At 42.9% G+C, this 25,188-nt stretch overlaps 2 protein-coding genes across 7 annotated transcripts in view; one reads left to right on the forward strand and one right to left on the reverse strand.

Moving 5' to 3' along the window:
- The window catches only part of LOC130358591 (guanylate cyclase soluble subunit beta-2-like), a 34,203-nt gene extending 24,937 nt beyond the window's left edge, over positions 1-9,266 (forward strand). For all 3 annotated transcript variants that reach the window (XM_056562041.1, XM_056562042.1, XM_056562043.1), the window contains exons 13-16: positions 943-1,089; positions 1,175-1,329; positions 3,170-3,339; positions 8,787-9,266. In XM_056562041.1, coding sequence (XP_056418016.1) covers positions 943-1,089; positions 1,175-1,329; positions 3,170-3,339; positions 8,787-8,914 — 600 coding nt within the window. In that variant the 3' untranslated portion in view covers positions 8,915-9,266. The remainder of the gene's footprint in view (positions 1-942; positions 1,090-1,174; positions 1,330-3,169; positions 3,340-8,786) is intronic.
- Positions 9,267-12,775: 3,509 nt separating this feature from the next.
- RNASEH2B (ribonuclease H2 subunit B) overlaps positions 12,776-25,188 on the reverse strand; it is a 42,247-nt gene continuing 29,834 nt past the window's right edge. For 3 of the 4 annotated variants that reach the window (XM_056562048.1, XM_056562047.1, XM_056562049.1), the window contains exons 8-11: positions 18,834-18,915; positions 16,810-16,852; positions 16,406-16,483; positions 12,776-12,962 (exon numbers count right to left, since the gene is read on the reverse strand). In XM_056562048.1, coding sequence (XP_056418023.1) covers positions 12,855-12,962; positions 16,406-16,483; positions 16,810-16,852; positions 18,834-18,915 — 311 coding nt within the window. In that variant the 3' untranslated portion in view covers positions 12,776-12,854. The remainder of the gene's footprint in view (positions 12,963-16,405; positions 16,484-16,809; positions 16,853-18,833; positions 18,916-25,188) is intronic. The other variant, XM_056562045.1, reaches the window with a different exon arrangement.

The following is a 25,188-nucleotide window of genomic DNA, read 5'->3' on the forward strand; positions in this document are numbered from 1 at the left end:
CTTATCCCCTATCCTTTGGATAGGGGATAAGATGTCTAAGCGCCAGAGTACCCCTTTAAATGTAGTACAATATGGCACTCAAAGAGATTTTCTCTGGGGCAGAAGTAAGGTCCTACCCCTTTAATTCATAGAATAAATAACTTGCCACTCAAATATGCAGTTAAGATTTATTTCATCCGCAATCCAATCAGGGCCGGTTCTACCTATAGGAAAAATAGGCTGCTGCCTAGAGCGCCCTCTTGATGGGGGGCGCTGCTCTGCACGCTGACAGTTAGTAGCCAGCTAGCATCCGAAGCCCCCACCACCGTGTCACCCCAGTAATAAGGTGAATACATGTTGAGGAGGTTTGTTACAGTGTATCATCCCAGTTGTAAGGTGGGGTGTGTCAAAGGGCGGAGCCAATGGGCAGGGTCAAGGGGTGGCAAAATTAGCTTTCATCTAGGGTGACAAAAATCCTTGCACCAGCCCTGAATCCAACATAGAATGATATAACATTTTGGTCAAACATTGACCTTCATCAGATCCAGGATTGCTGCGAAGTAGGAGGTGATCAAACCGCCTCTCGCCGGGAGATTTGGGTAAAGTCTGCGACCTTAGGTCGCAGACTTTTCCCAAATCTCCCGGTGAGAGGCAGTTTGTTCACCTCCTACTCCGCAGCAATCTTGGATCTGATGAAGGTCAATGTTTGACCGAAACGTTATATAATTGTATATTGGATTGCAGATGAAATAAATCTTAACTACATATTTGAGTGCTAAGTTCTTTATTCTCCTGCTAATTTAATACAGAAGCAAGTGGAGTTTTTGTGTTAGATCCTGAAAAAAATAGCTCTGTGCATACAGGACACAACCAAATCTGTATAGCAGCACACAGGCCATATGGTTATGTATCAGGGAGCTGTATAACCTTTATCAGACCTTGAATTTTTCATACTGATTTTAGGTTGAGACCATTGGCGATGCTTACATGGTGGTTGGAGGAGTACCAGTTCCTGTTGAAACTCATGTGCAAAAAGTGGCCAACTTTGCCCTGGGCATGAGATTAGCAGCAAAAGAAGTTATAAGCCCTGTATCTGGAGACCCTATTCAGGTAAAAAAAACTGCCAAACAACGCAGAACTTTCCATGTATAATGGTTATTATCTTATTCATAAAATAAATTATTTACTCATTTAGATCAGGGTTGGGATCCACACTGGGCCTGTGTTAGCTGGAGTTGTTGGAGATAAGATGCCACGGTACTGCTTGTTTGGAGACACGGTGAATACAGCTTCCAGGATGGAAAGCCACGGGGTTCCAGATAAAATTCACCTCAGTCCAACAAGTTTCAAGTAAGAAAAAGAAAGTGTTTTAGCAATTGAAAAAAAATAAATAAAAAAAAATTATCAACCTCCTGTACCATACGTTACATTAGTCAAACAATCCAACATGTTGGATAACATTTTTAGGGTACGTTCCCACACGGCGTATTTGCTGCGTATTTGCTGCTGCGTATTTTATTTTCCCTGTTGAAGTCAATGGGTAGGAAAATACGCAGCACCAAGTACGCAGCAAATACGCAGCAAAATACGCCGTGTGGGAATGCACCCTTAGACTGATTCTTGGCCAGGAGTAATAACAATAGGTGTCCTTTTTTAACCTCATTACTTGGCCACCTAATTATATTGGCTGAAATTGCACGACTTGTTGTGTAACTAGAGACACTGACGAGGCTGCAGTACAGCATGGCCCCTGCAGATAGCTGATTGGTCAATTCCCTGCCGATCTATATTCAGGATATGCCATCGCTATATTTTTTTTAAAGCCAGTTAATTCCCTTTAAAAAGGGAACCTGTTGTCACTTTCATGCTGCCTGAACCACAAGTCATTGAGGAGACCTCTGGTGGCTTCTGGCTGCACTTGATTGATAGATTGAGGGAGAGCTCTATCACTTCAGGCTGAGAGACTGGGGCGAAGCTGCCAAGGATTGCCCGGATTACTTGTAGTTCAGGCAGCATGAAAGTTACAGGTTCCCTTTAAAGTCCTTGCGCACTGCAGAAAAAATAAGCAGGTAACTTGGAATGGTACACAGTTAAAAAGGTACTCCAGTGGAAAAACTATTTTTTTTTTTCTTTTTTAAATCAACTGGTGCCAGAAAGTTAAACATATTTGTAAATTACTTGTATTAAAAAATCTTAATCCTTCCAGTACTTATTTGCTGCTGAATGCTACAGAGGAAATTCCTTTCTTTTTGGAACACTGATGACATCACGACCACAGTGCTCTCTGCTGACATCTCTGTCCATTTTAGCAACCGTGCATAGCAGATGTATGCTAAGGGCAGCATGGTGGCTCAGTGGTTAGCACTGCTGCCTTGCAGTGCTGGGGCCTTGGGTTCAAATCCCACTAAGGACAACAATAAATAAAGACCTATTATTATTATAACATCAGCAGAGAGCAGTGTGTTTGTGATGTCATCAGAGAGCATTCCAAAAAGAAAATAATTTCCTCTGTAGTATTCAGCAGCTAATAAATACAGGAAGTATTAAGATTTTTTAATAGAAGTAATTTACAAATATGTTTAACTTTCTGGCACCAGATGATTTAAAAAAAAGAAGAAAAAAAATTGTTTTTCCACCGGAGTACCCCTTTAACTTTTGACGTCTAGGAAAAACAGCAGCATAGCAAAGAGGAATCCTTATAGGGGGAGAAGAACCTTGGAAAGAGGGGGGACCAATAACTAAATACTCACTTTGGCTGAGCCCCAAAGATCTTCGGGGAGATTTATTAAAACATGTGCAGAGAAAAAAGTGGAATAGTTGCCCATAGCAACCAAATTGTTTCTTAAAATTTTGAGATGACTTTTTAAAAAACTTTAAAAAAAAAAAAATTAAGCAACTGGTCAACTTTTTCTCTGTACAGGTTTTGATAAATTTCCCCCATTGTGTGCAGATGGGAGAAACTTCCAGAAGGTCACGATCTGTGGTTTAGCGCAGTGACCAGAAATAAGCATCTCCGCAGTAAAAAACACATAAAAGCACGCCTTACATTACTATACCATTATACTACTAGACATAATTGCCATTATTTCCACATTGCCAAGGGATGTTCTGTTTATTACGGTAAATGATTTTACAATATGAAGGAAATTTGCACACGTTTTAATATTGACATGAGGCCGTACTTTTACAGTGCCCTGAAACATCTAAACTTTGAAATTGTGGAAAGAGGAGTCATTGAAGTAAAAGGCAAAGGTAAAATGAGGACATATTTCTTGTTAAAGAATTTGCAGTTATCAGAAGAGGAAATTATGGGAAAGCAAAATCATCAGGACCCAGAGCCAAATCCTAAGTGCACTATAGGTATGTGAATAACTAAAAAAAATAAAAAAATAAAAACTGATACCTTATAAATTTGTGGACAGCTAAATGCATCTTTGTAGCCTCAGATGGGATATATTCACACAAGGCAGATTTGTTGCAAAAGTGAGTGAAAATCAGTTCCAATATCAGACCCAATAAAATCATGTTTAGTGAAGCCCTAGTAAACTATCAAAAAGCTGCATGTGGAATGTAGAAAATAAGGGGCACTCACCAACAGGTCATCCAATATATGGTTTCTATCCTTTATTCCAGTGGTCCTCAAACTGTGGCCCTCCAGATGTTGCAAAACTACAACTCCCAGCATGCCTGGACAGCCAACGGCTGTCCAGGCATGCTGGGAATTGTAGTTTTGCAACATCTGGAGGGCCACAGTTTGGGGACCACTGCTTTATTCAATTTCACATATAACAAACAGTGCAGGACAGTCCAGATACCTAAAGCAGCAGGCTACAGCAGTTCCGAGTGATCACCAGACCCCTGGGACTTTGTTACCTAGGAGGTTTGAGCAGCACTATCTACAAGGTCCCTCTGGTTGAGACCTGCATTTTAGTGAATTGAAGCATTTGGATCTGGACAGTGCCAGCTGCTGTATCTTGCTAATAAAAGTTGTTCATAGTAGCCAGAGCTCAGCTTTTTAAATGAGGTACAAAAAGACATGGGTTATGGAGAAGACAATCAGGAACTTACTATATTTTACAGTAGCTCTATTCAAGAAACAAGAGTTTGGGCAGCATTCACACACATAACTAGCAGTGGGTTTCACACAGCGAGAAATCAGCTGCAAGTTACCCCACCATTTATTTGAAGGGGCCTGCTGGCAGTCGGCAAATCTGCCACTATTGCAGGACTGTCCAGGGACCCATTCAAATGAATGGTAGGGTAACTTGCAACTGATAACCTGCTGCTAGTTACCAGCATCGAAACGCACCCTTAACCCCTTAAGGACCGGAGGTTTTTCCGTTTTTGCATTTTCGTTTTTTGCTCCTTGCCTTTAAAAAATCATAACTCTTTCAAATTTACACCTAAAAATCCATATGATGGCTTATTTTTTGCGCCACCAATTCTACTTTGTAATGACGTCAGTCATTTTGCCCAAAAATCTATGGTGAAGCGGGAAAAAAAATCATTGTGCGACAAAATTGAAAAAAAAATGCTGTTTTGTAACTTTTGGGGGCTTCCGTTTCTACGTAGTACATTTTTCGGTAAAAATGACACCTGATATGTATTCTGTAGGTCCATACGATTAAAATGATACCCTACTTATATAGGTTTGATTTTGTCGGACTTCTGGAAAAAATCATAACTACATGCAGGAAAATTAATACGTTTAAAATTGTCATCTTCTGACCCCTATAACTTTTTTATTTTTCCGTGTATGGGGCGGTATGAGGGCTCATTTTTTGCGCCGTGATCTGAAGTTTTTAACGGTACCATTTTTGCATTGATAGGACTTATTGATCACTTTTTATTCATTTTTAAATGATATAAAAAGTGACCAAAAATGCACTATTTTGGACTTTGGAATTTTTTGCGCGCACGCCATTGACCGAGCGGTTTAATTAATGATATATTTTTATAATTCGGACATTTCCGCACGCGGTGATACCACATATGTTTATTTTTATTTTTATTTACACTGTGTTTTTTTTTTTATTGGAAAAGGGGGGTGATTCAAACTTTTAATAGGGGAGGAGTTAAATGATGTTTATTCACTTTTTTTTTTCACTTTTTTTTTGCAGTGTTATAGGTCCCATAGGGACCTATAACACTGCACACACTGATCTTCTATGTTGATCACTGGTTTCTCATAAGAAACCAGTGATCAACGATTCTGCCGGATGACTGCTCATGCCTGGATCTCAGGCACTGAGCAGTCATTCGGCGATCGGACAGCGAGGAGGCAGGTAGGGGCCCTCCCGCTGTCCTGTCAGCTGTTCGGGATGCCGCGATTTCACCGCGGCTATCCCGAACAGCCCACTGAGCTAGCCGGGATGCTTTCGGTTTCACTTTAGACGCGGCGTTCAACTTTGAACGCCGCGTCTAAAGGGTTAATAGCGCGCGGCACAGCGATCAATGCCGCGCGCTATTAGCCACGGGTCCCGGCCGTTGTTAGAGGCCGGGCCCGACCCGCTATGACGCGGGGCCACGCCGTGGCCCCGCGTTATAGATCGGGAGTGGACACATGACGTTCCAGTACGTCATGTGTCCTTAAGGGGTTAAAGGGTAGCTCCCACCATCCTACTTTTTTTTTTTGCTAGCCCATTCCCCCCCCCCCCCCCCCCGCTACGGCACTAGCCCGTTCCCTCCTCCCCCCCCCCGCCCCGCATACCCTGTTCCCTCATTACACTTGCAGTTACTGCAGAGTCCGGCAGCGGGCGTGCAGGGACAGCGGCGGCAACGGCGATGTGCGGGAGGAGTGGCCTCCCAGCCAGTGGCCGGGGAGCCAATGTGCTCGCTCCCGCCTGTCTGATTGAAAGGCAGGGAGCGAGTGCAGCCTAACTGAAAAAAGGACTGATTGCAAATCCAAAATCAGTCCTTTTTCAGTGGCCGGTTTTTAAATGTAAATTAAACCTTTTTAATGAAAAAAAAAATAATAAAAGTATATTAGAGATATGTTGTAGTACATAAGTACGACATAAGTATGACTAAGAGCGCCTATAGCGCTTGAAACGCGTTACTTGTTCCTTCCTTGTCCTATGGATTAAACCTGATTTTACCTGCATCGAGCTGGATCCGATCTCCTTCATTTTCCTGATAAGTACTACAACATATCAAAAAATAAAGTTGGTGACAGTGCCCATTTAAAGAGTACCGGTCATCAAACCATATTTTCTAAACTAACTCATTATATTCTCTAACTACTCCTAAAACCCCTCCTGATCTTAAAAAAGTTTCCAAGCTTTTAAAAGCTCTGTATCATACCTTTCCCCTTGCTCACATTGTGTGAGCTCCTGGCAGAAAGTGGGCGTTCCCCAGCAAGCGCGACATCACTGAAGCCTGCGAGAGCTGTGCCTCACCATGCCCCTGAGTTTGGTCTCTTGCCAGGCCAGGAGGAGACCAAACTCACTGTTTGACCTGCGCAGGGAACAGAACAGAGCCACCTAGGGGCCGATTTTTCACTCACATTAAAAACATATAAAAGGCTGAGAATTTTAACAGCAAGTAAATAGCAGTGTCTTATAATTACATAAAGAACACTATATTAAACGTTTAGTTTGGGGACAGGCGCTCTTTAAGGTATGTTTACACATACGCAATAGATTTTGTGCTGCAGGTTCTATGCTGTGTTCAACTATTACATAAAATCTGCAGTCGTGTATATAGTATGTGCAAACATACCAAAAAACATACTTATGGTAAAAAATTTAAATAAAGTCTATAATGCCTTGGGCTTCCTGAAAATAAAACAATAAACAGGTACTCAATTGCCTCTGCTCCCTTGGTGTCCCGGTATCTCGCTCCACTCCTCTGCCGCCGTCTTCTTACTGGTCCCGCCGTAGTCAGCGTGTCACAATAAGGCTCAGCAAATAGCCAGCCACAGCCATGTCCCTTCTCAGCCGGGACTCTTTATCTTTTCATTCACAGAGCCATGTCAGGGTTTGTTTTTTGCGTGACCAATTGTACTTTGCATTTGATCATAAAATGTATGGCACAATAAAAAGCTTATTATAAAACTAACATTATTTGGAGGTGGGGTCTCATTTTTATTCCTTTCTTCTGTGGGTTAATACAAATATAACTGTACAGAATTGTTGGTCCCCTTCCGTTAACAGAAAACCCCAAAATGCTCACTGAAAAAACTAGAAACTAAACAGTAATTAAGAATAAAAATCTTCTTAAAATTAACTGATAAAAATCAGACATTGCTTCTGAATTGTGGTTCAACTGAATCTTTAAAGTAAAAGAAAGAAACAGCCCTGGACAAAAGTAATAGTACAGTGGTCCCTCAAGTTACAATATTAATTGGTTCCGGGACGACCATTGTATGTTGAAACCATTGTATGTGGAGACCAGAACTCTATGGAAACCTGGTAATTGGTTCTGAAGCCACCAAAATTTCATCCAAAAATAGGAAAAGGTGAGGATTAAAGAAAAATAAGTAGATAACTAATACAGATAAAACAAATCCCTCCATATAAAAGTAATAAAGATCTGCTGGGAGCTGTAATCACTGTCTATGTCAGTGGTTCCCAACCAGGGTGCCTCCAGCTGTTGCAAAACTACAACTCCCAGCATGCCCGGACAGCCAACGGCTGTCCGGGCATGCTGGAAGTTGTCGTTTTGCAACAGCTGGAGGCACCCTGGTTGGGAAGCAATGGTTTATGTAGCAGACAGGAACTTCTTTAGGGTCCTATACAGTACACACAGTGTCCCAAATGGATCCGCCCTTACTTGGTGTCCAAAAGAGCAGCTAACCCTGGCACAGGTAAGGAGTAGTACAGAACATGTAGTTCCTCCCTGTACTGTAGGGGGCGCTACCAGACACCAGTCAGTGCATGTACTTCAGTAATACAGGTGATTTACCAGTAAAATGCCCATTCTGATTGGTCAGTTCCTCCAGTTGTGACAGGTATCACAGATCTGGACGGTTTGTCGCATTGTATGTTGAGTCTGGTTTCAAGTTACGATGGTCCAGAAAAAAAACATTGTATGTTGAAACTATTGTATGTTGAGGCCATTGTAAGTTGAGGGATCACTGTACCCTGAATGTAATATTTTGGTGCAAGGACTGCCTCAAAAGGTTGTGCAACACAAAATAAGGTTGAGGAAAACATAATAAAACATCATTTTTGCCCAGGACAGTTTCATCATATTTTCTGATTGGATTTTCATCAGGTAATTTTATTAATTATTACTTCTCTTAAGTTATTTTAGAGATCATTGAGGTATTTCTGTCTTTAACGGAAGAAGGCCAACAATTTTGTCCATGTCTGTCCATCTAGGGGTTTAAGTATTATATAGAGCTTGTAGACTCTTAAATTATAAATACAGACGAGACATAATTTTTTTTTTTTTTTTTTTGCCTGAAACATATTAGCTGGGTATATATACAGCAGTTCTATCAGGTTTAGCCTCTTCCAGATATACCTGTTTTTGGAAACTTTTTTTTTCATTCCCGTCTTTCAAGAATGAAAGGTTCTGTTATGCAGGTGATACGAGCTCAAATACCATGTTTAATAGTGGCTGCAGCATCTAATCTGATGGGTGTCCGCTGTAGTAATCTGCAGAAACCCATCATGTACGGGCTGGGCTCAGCTTCCCTCCCTGACATATACATGCCAGAATTGTATACAGATAGAGTAGAATCGAGTATATGAGCAATAATATGACTATAGGCCATTGATCGGCATTTGTTTCCATATAATTGCATTTGAGCTGAAAACATAAGTTTCATAATACTGTAATCCACTGTTCCTTTCTTGCAGACTCAACTGAATTGGGAAATTCTGAGGCTTGTACTGAAACTGAATCGGTAGAGAAAGGGGAAACAGAAGAGAAGAGAGGTGATCTGCATGGGACAGAGTCCATGTCCAAGACGTGTCGTCTACTGTAGATTACCCAAGAGACTTTATAAAAACATGTCCAAAAGAATGAACAACGTAAATAAAACAGAACACAAACATGAAAAGTCAACAGCTGTTGAGAACTCGGCAAGTTTAGGAACTACCACACTAAGCCTCAAATTCTCAAGATTGCAGGGTTTCCGAAAAGTCTGACCTCACTGATCAGAAAGTGATGGTATCTGTAGCCTAACCTTAGGTTTTCTAAAGTAGGCGTTTTTGTAGGCTTGGCCCCTTTGGATTGGTTTTATCTTTTTTTTTAAAGGAAACTGACAGATGGACCACCCCCCACTAACAGGTGGTTAGTATCGGTGATCCTGAGTAAAACCATGTATTCCTTACCCCAATCTGAGATATAGCCCAATCTTTTAATATGCAAATTAACTCTTTACTGCACTGGAGGTGGGTTTAAAGGGGTACTCCCACCCTAGACATCTTATCCCCTATCCAAAGGATAGGGGGAAAAGATGTCTGATCGCGGGGGTCCCACCGCTGGGGACCCCCGCATTATTGCATGCGGCACCCACCTGTGTTCTCACCAGAACCGCTGGAGGGTCTGAGTCACGACTCCGGGAACGGAAGTCCGTGACGTCAGGACTCCGCCCCCGTGTGAACCTCACGCCCATCCCCTCAATCCTTTGGATAGGGGATAAGATGTCTAGGGTGGGAGTACCCCTTTAAAGAATATCCACACTGCAAGATAATAGACTCGGCACTGCCCACGTCTACTAGGCGGACACCTGAAGGGTTACTGGGCTACTAGAGCACTATGATGGGGGAAACTGCTAGTGAAAAATGAGGGCGGTGCGATCTGACTAAAAGTCCATTAACCAAATGCAAATAATGAAAAATAGAAAAATGCACTCACCCTGGCAGTTCTCTAGCAATCAATTTATTTGTTCAACATGAAGTATGGACAAAAGCAATATGAAGATACCGCTTCCCTGAAGAATATTTGTACATCAAACCACCTGTTCACATGGCTCCGCTCATCAATATTAATCTCTTCTCCTTGATAAGTGAGGCGGCACAGAAAGGACCCAGGGGACAGTGCCAGAGGTGCAGATAGTCTTTAAACCCGCCTCCAGTGCAGGTCAGAGTTCATTCACATATTGCAAGATTGTGCTATATCTCTGGAATGGCTGAACGGATTGGGATATGGAATACATTATTTTATTCAGGATCACCAACACTAATGATATGGACAATAAACCGTTAATAATATTGAAGTACAAAATATGTTAGAAATAAGTTAAAAAGACAAGAGATGGTTGTACTTGGTGTTAATCTGAGTCCGAGAAAAGAAGGTCTAGTGATAAGACATATAGCGACCATCCCAGACATGACACGTGCATGCAAGCAAATTCCCATAGCAAACCTCTTCTAAACTGGGCGGTTCCCGAGACACGTGTCATCAGAGATTACTTAGACAGAAAAGAACAACCTAAACTTCAGAAGCTCATATGTACTGAAAGGATTTAGATTTTTTAATAGAAGTAATTTACAAATCTGTTTAACTTTCTGGAGCCAGTTGATATATATATAAAAAAAAGTTTTTCCCTGGATAACCCTTTAACTTCCCAAAGTCATCGCCCACACATCTCCTGTTATAAGGGATGTGCCAATCACGACCAATGATTGTTTATGTAGCTCTCCCTGCATGATGCTAAAGCCGTGCAATAGGCTCTGTAAATGATTGCTGAGCTATGTATTAGGGCGCTAAGAGTTGCAAGTTTCACAACAATACATTGTATGGCCACTCTTCATGACTGAAGAAGAATAATGCACCATGTTACAAGGGTCATGTAGTCATGGATTAGTTTTATGAACACAACAATAGGTTTTCATGCTTCCCTGGCCTTTGCAGTCCCCAGATTTGAATCCTATAGAGCAGTGGTCTTCAACCTGCGGCCCTCCAGATGTTGCAAAACTACAATTCCCAGCATGCCCGGACAGCCATCGGCTGTCCGGGCATGCTGGGAGTTGTAGTTTTGAAACATCTGGAGGTCTGCAGGTTGAAGATCACAGCTATAGAGCATCTTTAGGATGAGGTTAAACAGGCTTTTCCAAGGATGGGTGTCTGTAATAAAATGGCCATAGACTTTTTGACAGTTTTCTTTAAAAATACAGACCAGAAAGTTTGTCCATCAAAAATGATTTCCCTGAACCCATCCATAGTTCCATAATTCTGTCTACGGTCACTTAAATCTCAAACTCCAAACTCAGGCAAAACCGTTTGCATATGATGAACCTCAGCCCAAGGTGTCCTTTAAGGATTGTACTCTCTCTCTAGAGTCTCATTGCGGCTTAGTGATAAGTGTTATCTTACCTGACTGGCTGCACCTGTCCTATCACTGAGGTAGGTGATAATTGGATAAGGTGCACAAAAGGGAATACAGTGGTCACACATAGTTAAACATATAACAGAGGTGTGAAGACTCCGGACTGAAAATATTGCTTGGTGTAGTAAACATTCACTTAAGTCTGTGTTGTGTTGGTGAGACATCAGGAACACATAACCAGGACACTAAGCACTGTTAGCACAGACAGGTAGTAGGTTTAGATCATTATTGACCTTTGCATAATCAACCAGATTTTTAACCCCAATAGAACAATCAAGAGATAAAAGGAGCAGAATAAAGAGCATTGGCACAGTAATTCTTGTCTTCAAGCATTACTGTCATTTAAACTACCTTTTGACTTGTCGCAAGTAAAGATAGCCAGGCGAAGCATGCGGCAATGCGCTTCACTCCCTGGCTCAGTGAGACGGACAGCATGCTAAGTGAGGAGCGATGTGCATTTCACCTGGCTATAAATAACGATCAGTGGAGTCACAGCACTGGCACCCTTTTGTCAGGTCTGTGCAACATGCCACAGCTTAAAATGACAGTAATGCTTTAAAGGGGTTCTCCGGTGCTTAGACATCTTATCCCCTATCCAAAGGATAGGGGATAAGATGCCTGATCGCGGGAGCCCCGCCGCTGGGGACCCCCGGGATGCACGCGGCACCCCGTTTGTAATCAGTCCCCGGAGCGTGTTTGCTCCGGGTCTGATTACCGACGACCACAGGCCCGGTGGGGTGTGACGTCATGCCTCCGCCCCTCAATGCAAGCCTACGGGAGGGGGCGTGATAGCTGTCACGCCCCTCCCATAGGCTTGCATTGAGGGGCAGAGCGTGACGTCACACGGGGGCAGAGGCGTGACGTCACACGCCGTCGGCCCTGTGGTTGTCGGTAATCAGATCCGGAGTGAACACGCTCCAGGGACTGATTACAAACGGGGTGCCGCGTGCAAGATCCCAGGGGTCCCCAGCGGCGGGACTCCCGCGGTCAGGCATCATATCCCCTGTCCTTTGGATAGGGGATAAGATGTCTAAGCACCGGAGAACCCCTTTAAGAGTAAAGCCCTGAGCTTTGTTCTTTTCCAGTTGAAATCAAACATGCCCAATTCTTTTGATGTTGAGGTAATAAGCCGCTGCCAGTGTATGGAAGCTGTTTTGTCCTCCTGTCTCCATTTAAAACACATGAATGCTTACTGAGCGTTTATGTATTGGGGGAGGGGAAATTTGATCCTCAGTGACTGTGCCACTCCTGTCCTCAGTTTGTGTGGTATTCAGACTCCGTTTCATTGAAGAAAAAGGAATGCATTGTAACAACACATAGAACCTGGTTCTTCATCTGATTTCAACACAGATTTGACCTTTTTCAGTGAAAAGTTTAGAATCTGCATGTTGCCATAAAATACAGACCATAATGCAAATGCATAGCTGCCATACCTTGTGATTGATAGACATTACACTAGTGTGAACAGAACCTTACTATAAACACAATAACTAGTACATAAAAGTGTCTTCATCCAAACAAATACATACCCTGTAACAAAACCATATTTTTTATTAAATAAAACATTAAACTTTTTTTATGTTTTAACCCATTATTTTGTAGCTTTGGCTTTTGGACTGAAAAAAGAAGATATGTTTTTCATTCCACTTTTGTCCACTTTAGCCAGGGATTTCTGAGCTGCAGTCATCTTGCTATTAGTCTGGAAAGGAAAGACACAGTCAGCACAATTAGTGTACATAATACATTATGGTTTATCCACAGAATATATAACAAAAGTCTGTGATTTTCTGCTTCTATTATTTGCACACACATTCTGAAATGGGGCTAAGACTGTATATCCACCTTAAAAGAGTCCAACAAAGGGGTGTAGTTTATGAAGAGGGAGTTTTCAGAAATAATAATATAAATCATCATATTATTATTAATATTATACATTTATTGCTCAGCTTCACCCCACAGGTGGTGAACAAACCACAAGACCAGGGGTGTGGAAATTTTATAAAAAACTACTTGTCCACGGGACTAAAATGGAGCAAAATCTACTTGTCCCTCATGACGATCCAGTTGTCCGGGCCAATTTTCGCTTTTACGCTCTAATTTTTTCCTCCTCGCCCTATAATAGCCATAACTACCTACTATAAGGATATCTTTTAATTTTTCAATAACATATTCTCCGAACCAAAAAAAAAAAAAAAAAAAAAAAAAAAAAAAAAAAAAAAAATTTTGATTATATATATATATATATATATATATATATATATATATATATATATATATATATATATATATATATACACACACACATATATATATATATATATATATATATATATATATATATATATATATATATATATATATATATATATATACACACACACATATACACACACACACACACATATACATATATATATATATATATATATATATATATATATATATATCTCTCAAGGGAAGTGAAATTAAAATAGTAAAAGATAATTTTGCAGATTTGGAGGTTTTTCTTTTCTGCGCCATTTACCTTGTGGTTGAGATAACATGTTAGTTTTATACTTTAGGCGCCTGGTTACAGCAATACCAGATTTGTATCGTTTACGTCATGTTTTACTAATTCTGGACTTTTTCCAATTTTTTTAATTGCCATTTTTTAACCCCTGTAGCTTTATTTTTTTTCCGCATACCAGGCTGTATGAGGGCTCATTTTTTGCGCCATAATCTGTTTTTTGTATCGGTACCATTTTGGTATTGATCTGATCTTTTTAATCGCTTTTTAACTTTTTTTCCTGGGATATTATAAAAATTGCAATTCTGTGGTTTGGCATTTTTTTTACATTTACCGTATGGGATACATAATGTTATATTTTAATAGGTTGTACAATTACGCACAAAGCGATACCAAATATGTTTATTTTTATTATGTTTACATTTTTTTATATAGGTAAAGGGGGTGATTTGAACTTTTAACATGGAAGGGGTTAATGCAGTGGTCTTCAAACTGTGGCCCTCCAGATGTTGCAAAACAGCCAACAGCTGTCCTGGCATGCTGGGAATTGTAGTTTTGTAACATCTGGAGGGCTACAGTTTGGAGACCACTGGGTTAATTTGTGTCTTTTAAACTTATATTAAAACTTTTTTTTTTTTTTTTTTTTTTTTACACTTTATTAGATTTATATGAGGAATCAGATTCCTCAGACAGATGAATAGAGTTCTATTGAACTCATTGATCTGTGAGCTCTGTGATCCATTGATAGAGCCGGGTCCAGCCAGGATCTATCAATGACAAAGCTGGGACAGGAGGAAGCAGAGGTAAGTCCTCCGGCTACCTCCACAGTGGATCTCCCCCCGGGGAGCAAGAAGCCACGCCCCCTCATCTCCCCCCCCCGCACGTCTGCAGAGCAGGGGAGAGAAGACAAATACACAGCTTCTCATCTCCCATGCTCTGCTTCGGAGGACACAGGTTTTTACAGCCGGGGGCTACAGAGTATGGAGAGGGCAGGAGCCGGCTCCATACAGTCTGCAGAGGTCCACAGCACTTGTCAGGTCCGGGCTAAGGGCCGGACAAATTCACAAAAGGTATTTAAAGGTATGCTTGCATTGAGGGGCGGAGCGTGATGTCACACGGGGACGGAGGCGTGATATCACACGCCGTCGGCCCTGTGGTTGCCGGTAATCAGACCCGGAGCGAACACACTCCGAGGACTGATTACAATCGGGGTGCCGCGTGCATGATCCCGGGGGTCCCCAGCAGCGGGACTCCCGCGATCAGGCATCTTATCCCCTATCCTTTGCATAGGGGATAAAATGTCTGAGCACCGGAGTACCCCTTTAACCATATAACACGGCACGCCCACAGTGTAAATCACCATTCTATGCTATGCCTGAAATAAAATATTGTAATGCAGACCAAAAGGAGACTGCATGTAGTTTACTGAGAAATATGGCTATGCTGTGGTATGTATATCCATGGCGGAGACCATAAAGGTGATATAGATTGGGACGTAGCTGCAGTGGAGCTAGCATGGCTGTCAGCTGAATTCTCATTTCCTTAGTTTTACTCCTAAAAAAACTGCATTTATTTTATGTTTTTACACAATGGACATACATACTTTATATCAGTGGTCTTCAACCTGCAGACCTCCAGATTAGGAATTGACCGATTATCGATTTGGCCGATATTATCGGCCGATAATCACAATTTTGGGCATTATCGGTATCGGCAATTACCTTGCCGATATGCCGATAATGCCCCGCTCCGCTCCCACCGCACTGCGACCGCCCCCCCCCACCATTGCCTCCCCCATCCCCGGTTTGATAATTACCTGTTCCCGGGGCTCGGGGGCAACGCTACTTCTGGCTCCTGCTGCGTCCTGCGTTACGCTGTGCGCAATGACGAGTGGCGCGATGTCACCGTCAGTGCGCACAGTGACAGCTCAGGAGGACGCCACCGGTGCCAGATGTAGAGTGGACCCCAGGAACAGGTAATTATAAAACCGGGGATGGGGGAGGCAATGGGGCCAGGGCGGTGCGGTGGGGTGGCGGTGATAGGACTCAGGACCCCCGGACAGGCAGGGGGAGAGAAGCGGATGGCGGCGGCGGTCTATAGAACCGCAAAAGCCGCTGCAGTTCATTGATTTAAAGTGCCCGCTTTAAATCAATGATCTGCAGCGGTGGTGGGTAAATAGCCGATAACTTATACCGGAATATCGGTTTAAATTATCGGCTATCGGCCCTAACCTCCACAGATTATCGGTATCGGCCCTAAAAAAAAAACTATATCAGTCGATCCCTACTCCAGATATTGCAAAACTACAACTCCCAGCATGCCCGGACAGCCAACGGCTGTCCGGGCATGCTGGGAGTTGTAGTTTTGCAACATCTGGAGGTCCGCAGGTTGAAGAACACTGCTTTATATGTTTAAAAAAATAAAAAATAAAAAAAATTAACAAAAACGTAAAAACAACCAGACAAGATAGGCAGTAAGAAGCTTAACAAAATCACAGAAAAGAGCAATTCCTATGAAATAAAATGTGGCTGCATAGATCTGTGTGAGATCTTTATTATACTGAAAAACTTTTCTTTATCCGTTTGTGTTATCAAGCAAATGGTAAACGGAAAGTTTAAGGGGAAAAAAAAGCCCACCTTTTTGCTTTTGTCATTTGAATTAAATTTTGTGTAGTCCTCGTCCGCTTCCACAGGTTTGTCAGACACTCTCCTTTTCTGAAAATTTAGATGGGGGGGAACGTGCTCAGTAATAACATCCTATACATTTTCCACAAAGATTTCTGGGAACAAAAGATGCCACAACCACAGATGTTGAGACATCTCATTTAGCTCTTATCCCTTCTCCTTATGTCACATTACAAAGAAGAACAGGCCAACTAAAATGCACACGGTGTGTTCCACTTTTAGGTTTCAATGTAAATCGTGTTGTACAGACCTTATTCTTACTGCAGTTGATTAGGAAAGAGTTAGTTGTGAGGACTGGAAATGCTAGCAGCAGCAAAGCAGGAGGACATTGTGCGCAAAGCGCTAAGCAGATTTACCTTTGTAGGAGGTTCTGGGGTTGGAGTGGAGACATCTGGCAGACTAATAGAAAGAGAGGGGAAAATAAAGGGTCAATACCTTGTTCCAGACAGTGGATGCTGTGTCAGATTAACTGGGCACTGTCACTTTAAAAATCTTTTCACATGTCTTAAGTTTTGATTCATTGAGCACTGGTTGTTTATACCCCAACTGACTGAATGGGAAAGAAGTCTCTCCCCGCCTGTGTGCCCGAAAAGGCCCCCCAGTGTAAGGCTATGGGAACATCTAGGTCACACTCAGATGCATGCTTTTTTCATAGCTTGTTCTAGCAATCATTTGGGGTCTTAAAGGGGTATTCCAGGAAAAAACTTTTTTTTTTAATATCAACTGGCTCCAGAAAGTCAAAACAGATTTGCAAATTAATTCTATTAAAAAATCTTAATCCTTTCAATTATTATCAGCTGCTGAAGTTGAGTTGTTGTTGTTGTTTTCTGTCTGGCAACTGTGCTCTCTGCTGACATCTCTGCTTGTCTCGGGAGTAGAAGAGGTTTGCTATGGGGATTTGCTTCTAAACTGGGCGGTTCCTAAGACACGTGTCATCAAAGAGCACTTAGACAGAAAAGAGCAACTCAACTTCAGATTTTTTTTTTATAAAAGTAATTTACAAATCTGTTTAACTTTCTGGAGCCAGTTGATATATACTTTTTTCCTGGATAACCCCTTTAAAGCTTATATCCAGACTGATTTAAAATTATTTTGACATGTCCTAGAGACATGTAACATTTTTAAAGTGTCACGTACATTTTAAAGGCTGTACCATAAGACAAAAATACAGTGTGTACAATGGTCATGAGCAATTCAATAACACTGTTGTGATAACTACCTGATAGGCACATCAATAGGGAGCTTAAAGGGGTACTCCGCTGCTCAGCGTTTAGAACAAAATGTTCCTAATGCTTAGAGCCGGCATCGTGAGCTCGTGACGTCATAGCCCCGGGAACTTGTGACGTCATAGCCCCGGGAGCTCGTGACGTCATAGCCCCGGGAGCTCGTGACGTCATAGCCCCGGGAGCTCGTGACGTCATAGCCCCGCCCCCTAATGATATCACGCCCCTCCCCCTGAATGCAAGTCTATGGGAGGGGGCGTGACGGCTGTCACGCCCCCTCCCATAGACTTGCATTGAGGGGGCGGGATGTGGCATCACGAGCTCCCGGCGCCGGCTCTAAGCGTTCAGAACATTTTGTTCCAAACGCTGAGCAGCGGAGTACCCTTTTAACACCCAAAAATCAACATGGTATTTGCTACATGTTTTTTGTTGCGTTATTCAGTTTTCAGAAGTATTTTTCAAGTTACCACTTATTTCAAAGTGAGCTTCTAAGCAGAACTGCTTCTTTGTCCACACAGTTTTTTTTCTTTTAACATTTCCCACTGAAGTCAATGGGAAATGAAAGCCACATGTTTTGTTGTGAGGCATTTTTTTTTGCCATTGCGAACATACCTGAATATATTTTTCTTGAAGGAAGTATGTCCAATGTTGCATATAACAGGGCCACTAGGCATAACCTAAAGGGGTACTCCACTGGCCAGTGATCGGAACTTAATGTTCAGAACGCTGTTTTCGTGCTGCGGGGGTTGGCCAGGCCCCTCGTGACAATTCAGCCAAGCTCCCTCCATGCAAGTCTATGGAAGGGAGCGTGACGGCCGTCACGCCACCTCCCATAGACTTGCATTGAGGGGGTGTGGCTGTAATGTTACGAGGGGCCTGGCCAACCCCCGCAGCACGAAAACAGCGTTCTGAACATTAAGTTCCGATCACTGGCCAGTGGAGTACCCCTTTAGCCTTCCTCCTAAGCTATTCATGCTTATTTAGCCAAGCTGTTATGTAGGGGTTATCAGCTGGTTATCAAGGAAGTAGAGAAGCCTGGATACTGCATGCAAAAACTGTAGCTGTAGTTGTCCAGGAGGCTAAAAATGTGATAAAACTTTTCTGAACATGTAAAATTGAACAAATTCCTACTGTCCCAGGCAATGTTGTACCCTTACTTTAAATATGCAGACAGCTCACTGCGAAGATCTTCAGGAATGTATTCGGAAATCAGTCCATGAGCATAGCGCACATAATCCTCTGTCAAATAGAAAGCAATGTTAATAACAGACAAACTAGACTGAAGGGAAAATCTTAGCTTAAAAACAGCAAGGACTCTATTCTAGTGCTGGGCGGTATACCAGTATGAACCGGATATCGTTTTTTTTTTCTCCCACGGTATGGATTTTTGCCCATACCACGATACCGGTCGGGCCCCTCCCCCACCCTCCGAGTCAATAAAAAAAAATTAAACTTACCCGTAATGGGCGTGGTCAGGGCCATCCATCCTTCCTGTAGTGTCTGGCGGCATTACGGGTGGAGGGTGAACCGGTCCGGGGTGTCCTTCTCCGGGGGTCCTCTTCTCCACTCCGGGCAGGCTCCGGCCTAGGACGCTGCATAGACGCCGCTACGTCAGGTGCGTCGCTGCGCACGGACGTCACTGGGCAGCGGCGTCTATGCAGCGTTACTAGGCCGGGGCCTGCCCGGAGTGGAGAAGAGGACCCCCGGAGAAGAAGGACAGCCCGCACCGGTTCACCCTCCACCCGGAATGCCGCCGGACACTACAGGAAGGATGGATGGACCGGCTCACCCTCCCCGGACAGTCCCTGCAGCAACTGGGAAGGTGAGTCAGGGTTCTGGGATGGACAGGGGTCTGTATAATATACTATACCTACAGTAGGCCCTCCAGCTGTTGAGGCCCTCCAGCTGTTGCAAAACTACAACTCCCAGCATGCCCGGACAGCCAACGGCTGTCCGGGCATGCTGGGAGTAGTAGTTTTGCAACAGCTGGAGGCACCCCTATTTGGGAAACACTGACCTATACTATACACTACTATATTGTCCAACATGCTGGGAGTTGTAGTTTTGCAACAGCTGGAGGCTGTAGGGTTGTTTGTTACATCTATTTAAAAGGGTACTCCACTGCCCCAGTGTTCAGATCATTTAGTTCCAAAAGCCCATTTAGTTCCGCTATGCCACCTCAATGCAAGTCTCAATGTAAAAAAAATTAAAAAAATACTGTGAAATACCGTGATACTCATTTTTGGTCATTTCGCCCAGCACTACTCTCTTCAGATTTGTAACCTCCTGCACGTACAAAAAGTAAAGCTTCCTCCCTTTGATAGGCCTTATCTGCGCTCCCTTATCACAGTTACCAATATTACAACGATGCCAAATATAACTCTGGACCAAAGGGCCTTTCTATACTCTCCCTAAAATCCATGAACTCATTTTGTGAATTTGTGATGGAGTTCAGCCCTGTATGTAAACAACTTTGTGTATTGTGTTCCTTTCCTCCCTTTTCTGGGCCTTCATTAGAACAGAGCAGTCAATAAACCCCCTTACTTCTGAAATAAGCCACAAAAAACAGGAATGGAAGCCCAATGTAGCACTGTGATTAGGTATGCAAATTATGGACAGTCAAATACATAACTGGACAAAATGATTAAACATTATACAGTGAATATCAAAGGCTACACATCACTTGCAAAATGCCAGCTTCTTGTGATGTTTAAGAATGAAAGAAAGATAAATCGTGTCAGAACTATTCTCACATTTATAAGACATATGTGCACAATTTGATTGCAAAACAAACTGAAGTCTTCGAGGGAGAAAAACAAAACAAAAACATAACACTATAACTTGGTTGGACAAGGTCAAAATGGTCATTTTGGCCTTAAAGGGAATGTGTCACCAAATATGATTATTTTATTTAGAGGTTAAATAATTTTTTCACATTTTTTAAATATTTTTGGAAATATAAAAAAAATACAAATAATAAATTACTTTTCACAAAATATGACAAATTAAATAACTTGTCATATCTCCCTGTTGACCAGCAGAGGGAGCTAACGTGAGGAATCTGGTGAAAGCATGCAACTTGTCTGGCTGCTGCAAATTAGACCTCACCAGTCTACCTTCCTCCTCTATCTATGTTCAAAAGGAGAAGGGGAGGGGGTTTTGTAGTTTTTTCAATTCCACTCTCACCATTTTGTTGGTGCCTGAAGAGAGCTAAATGGCTAGATGTCTCTTGATAGGTCACTGCTCCTCAGAGACTTCAAGAAAATGGTGCTGGCTCCCCCTTTCATTTCACCTAGCCTGTGCTATGCACATGTGCAGTAAGCGGCCCATGCTTTTCTAGGAGACACTCTCAGTCTTAACTTTCTTATGAAAGACAAAGAATAAAAGATGCCGGCAACTGCCATAAAGCAACTGTGTAGGTGTTGTGAAGTGACACACCATAAAGAGGCTACGGTAATGGCAGCCCCCAGAACACACTTTATTAATAAATAACATTAAAAACTACATTGTCCTAAAACTAAATACATAAATGAAATGCTTTCTCTTGATAGAATAATTTTATTTATTTAAAAAAATTAAAAAGGTGACAATACCAGGGGTACTCGGGTGAAAAAAAATTTTTTTTTTTTTAATCCATTGGTGCCAGAAAGTGAAACAGATAACAGATTTGTAAATGACTTCTATTAAAAAAAAATCTTAATCCTTCCAGTACTTATTAGCTGCTATATACTACAGAGGAAATTCTTTTCTTTTGGGATTTATTTTCTGTCATGACCACAGTGCTCTCTGCTGACGCCTCTGTTCATTTTAGGAGCTGTTCAAAGCAGCATATGTTTGCTATGGGGATTTTTTCCTGCTCTTGACAGTTCCTGACATTGACAGAGGTGTCAGCAGAGAGCACTGTGGTCCTGACAGAAAAGACATCCAAAATGAAAAGAAATTTCTCTGTAATATACAGCCACTAAGAAGTACTGTAAGGAAGGTTTAACTTTCTGGCACCAGTTAATAATAATAATAATAATAAAAAAAAAAAAAAAAAAAAAAAAAAGGTTTTCCACCGGAGAACCACTTTAAGGACTGGCCAATGTTTGTTTTTACACTTTTGTTTTTTTCCTCCTCCCCTTCTAAAAAATCATAACGCTTTCAAGTTTGCACCTACAGACTCATAAGTCACCAATTGTACTTTGTAATGAGATCAATCATTTCATAACAAAATCTACAATGAAACAAAAAAAAAAAAAAAAAATTATATATATTTATTTATTTATTTGTGGGGTGAAATCGAAAAGAAAAAAAAACAACGCCATTTTGTAAAATTTGGGGGCTTCAGTTTCTATACTGTGCACTTTTTGGCAAAAATGGCACCTTATGTTCATTCTGTAGGTCCATACGGTAATAAGATACCCAAATTATGTAGGTTTTATTTTATTTTAATACTTTAAAAGAATCATAACTACATGCACCAAAATTAGTATGCTTAAAATTGTCCACTTCTGACCGTATAACTTTTACATTTTTCTGCATACGTGGCTATATGAGGGCTTATTTTTTGCTTACATTTTTGATTTGATGGGACTTTTTAAGGTATAATTTTTTTTTATGGTATAGTAAGTGACCAAAAATGCACAATTTTGAACTTTGGTATTTTTTCTTGTACGCCATCAACTGTGCGGTTTAACTGATCTTATATTTTAATAATTCAGACATTTACACGCACAGCGGTACCACAAATGATTATGTAAATTTTCGACTACAAAAATGGAAAAGGAGAGGTGATTGAAACTTTTATTAGGGAAGGGGTTGATTCCCTTTTCAAAACTTTTTTTTTTTTTTTTTGTCCTCATAGGGGGGTATACCATGCAATCTTGCAATCATATATACTGTTCAATGGTGAGCTTTGGCTCAGCATTGGTCAGTGTTATCGGTGCTCTGCTGCTCTAGCCTGGACAGAGCTTCAGAGCACAGATCAGAAGCCAAGGAAGCAAATAAGGGTCCTCCCGTCGTCCACTCAGCTCATCGGGACCCACGATTTTGGCGCATATGTCTCAATTAGCTACACTGAACTAACCTGCGGAACCGCATTTAGATGCCACTATCAACTTTGATCATGGCGTCTAAAGGGTCAATGCCGGGCATCAGCCCGATCGGCGATGTCTGGCATTAACCGTGGGTCCTGGCTGCTGATAGTAACAGAGACCCACTGGATATGAAGCGTGCTCAGCTTGTGAGCACACTTCAAACCCCGGTAATGGGAATACAGGGCCGGCTCTTCACATGACAGTGCGCTCAGCCTATCACCAGCCGAGGCGGGATATCGCTGCAGCCGGCGATGCGCTGACTGCAGTGTGACATTCAGAGCCTAAGAAGCAGGGAGCCGAACAGCGTCGGAGAAACGGGATGCTGATACCAGCGCAACGGGGGAACATAGGAAGGAGAGTTAAATGTATTTTATTTTTTTTTAGTTTTTGCAGCCTGGGCACTATTGGAGTTAAAAGTTTAGCGCCGCATTTCTCCTTTAAAACAAGGCCATGTCTATTTTCAGCCTCAGGCTGGTGTCACACATAATAGGGGAAATTTAGCAAAACCTGTGCAGAGAAAGAACATGCCGGAGAGACTCAAGGGAAAGTCCTGTCAGAAGGCCAGTCGCAACTGAAGGACAGAGGTTGAGGAGGGAGAATGATAAGCAAAAGGCAAGACTCAGAAGGTGGAAGCCAGAAGGGGACAAAGAAAGAAAAACTCATGTCCGGGTCTGAGCACACAAGGAAAAACGGACCGGAAGAAGGATAGGGCCCGTTGACCACCCCGAACTGAAAGGCCAGACAAACACCCACAACCCCAAGGCCTCCCGCGAAAAACCGGATATAAGAGAGAATCCAAAGAGTATGCTGCATAGTCAAGAAGGCGGAAAAGGGCAATCGACCAGGTGAACTACGACCGGCCAAGGTGCCCAAATCGACCAAAATGGGTAACCTGGAAGACCGTCCGGTCCACTACCCCGAGGCCCTATGCCTCGGGCCCCTGTCACTCCAGAGGGAGAAGGAGAAATGCAAGCAGGTCGGCAGGGAGGAACAGAACCATCTCAAACACTGGAGCAGCCACCCAGAGAAACCCAGATCCAGTAAGAAATGGAGGGACCCAGGAGTCCCAAACCAGGAGAGGTGGACAACCTTAAAGGGGTACTCTGGCGCTTAGACATCTTCTCCCCTATCCTTTGGATAAGATGTCTGATCGTGGGGGTCCCACCGCTGGGGACCCCCATGATCTTGCACGCCGAACCCCATTTAAAATCAGTCCCCAGAGCGTGTTGGCTCCGGGTCCGATTACTGTCGTTCACGGGGCCGGAGCATTGTGACGTCAAGGCTCCGCCCCCCCCCCCCCTGTGACGTCACGCTCCACCCCCTCAATGCAAGCCTATGGGAGGGGGCGTGACAGCTGTCATCGGAAAGGCGAAAGCTTCAATAAAACGACCCCGGAAATCTAGGCATGGAAAGGCCACCTGGAAGAGAGAGCCCAAGGCAAGGAGGACCTGAAAAGGCCGAGGTACTCGCATACACAAGAGGCTAGGGGATAGAAAAGGCCGATTAAGCAGGGGATCCAAAAGGCCAGAATGGACTGGATGACCGATTGAGTAACATCCCGGAACAACAAGTCACCGAGAGGAAGACAGAGGGGACCAAGTATGAAGTCAACCCAGCCAAAGCGTCAAGGCGAGGTAACAGAAGACACCTCCAGGGTGCGAGAGAGCTCCCACCCAGACCGTCAGACAAGCATGGCGGGCCTAGCACCAACTGATTCAGTCTGCGCTGGCTGCACTCTGAATCTCTGGGTGGAAATTTTCTGCCCGGAGATTCCGTAGTGTGAACCTAACCTAAGAGTAGAAATCAAAAGAGAGCATGCTCATCCAGAAGGAAGCCCAAGGACTGCCAGTATGGCTCTTAAGGAAGACCTACCCCAACAGGGAAAGAGATCAGCACAAGGGGCTGGAGAAGCCAAGGCATGGACATGGCCAGAATCAACAGTACACCACCCAGAGGAAGAGGGGGAAGAAAACAGGAACTGCCCTAACAGGACCAATAAGTACCGAAGAGGGTCAAGCGAAAGCTAGGACGGCAACAGCTGCAACTAAGCCAAATGACACAGAATTCCACCACAAAAGGAGGAGAATGAGGGCAGGGAAAGGAAGAGGAGGAATGAAAGAAGGTCATTCTCTGATACTGGGAGGCCGAAGGACAACGGCTGCAAAACCAGGAACTGTACAAGGGCCACACAACCACTTGAAGGGAAAGCGCAAGGGCTGAAATTCCGATAGATACCTCACTAGGCTACCCCAAGGCCGGTAGCGGAAGGGGTCAACCAGATGGCTGAATCAGCCACAGGAGGGAGTATAGAAGACTGACAGTACTTCGCCTAGAACAGGAGAAATGCAAGACCGCCCGTGAACAAGCTGACAACGTAACAAACTCCGCCCCAACTCCAGAGGGGCAAGCCAAGATGGTATGAGTAATGATCCCG

The sequence above is a fragment of the Hyla sarda genome, chromosome 2 (assembly GCF_029499605.1).
Source record: "Hyla sarda isolate aHylSar1 chromosome 2, aHylSar1.hap1, whole genome shotgun sequence".
In the NCBI taxonomy this organism is placed as follows: Eukaryota; Metazoa; Chordata; class Amphibia; order Anura; family Hylidae; genus Hyla; species Hyla sarda.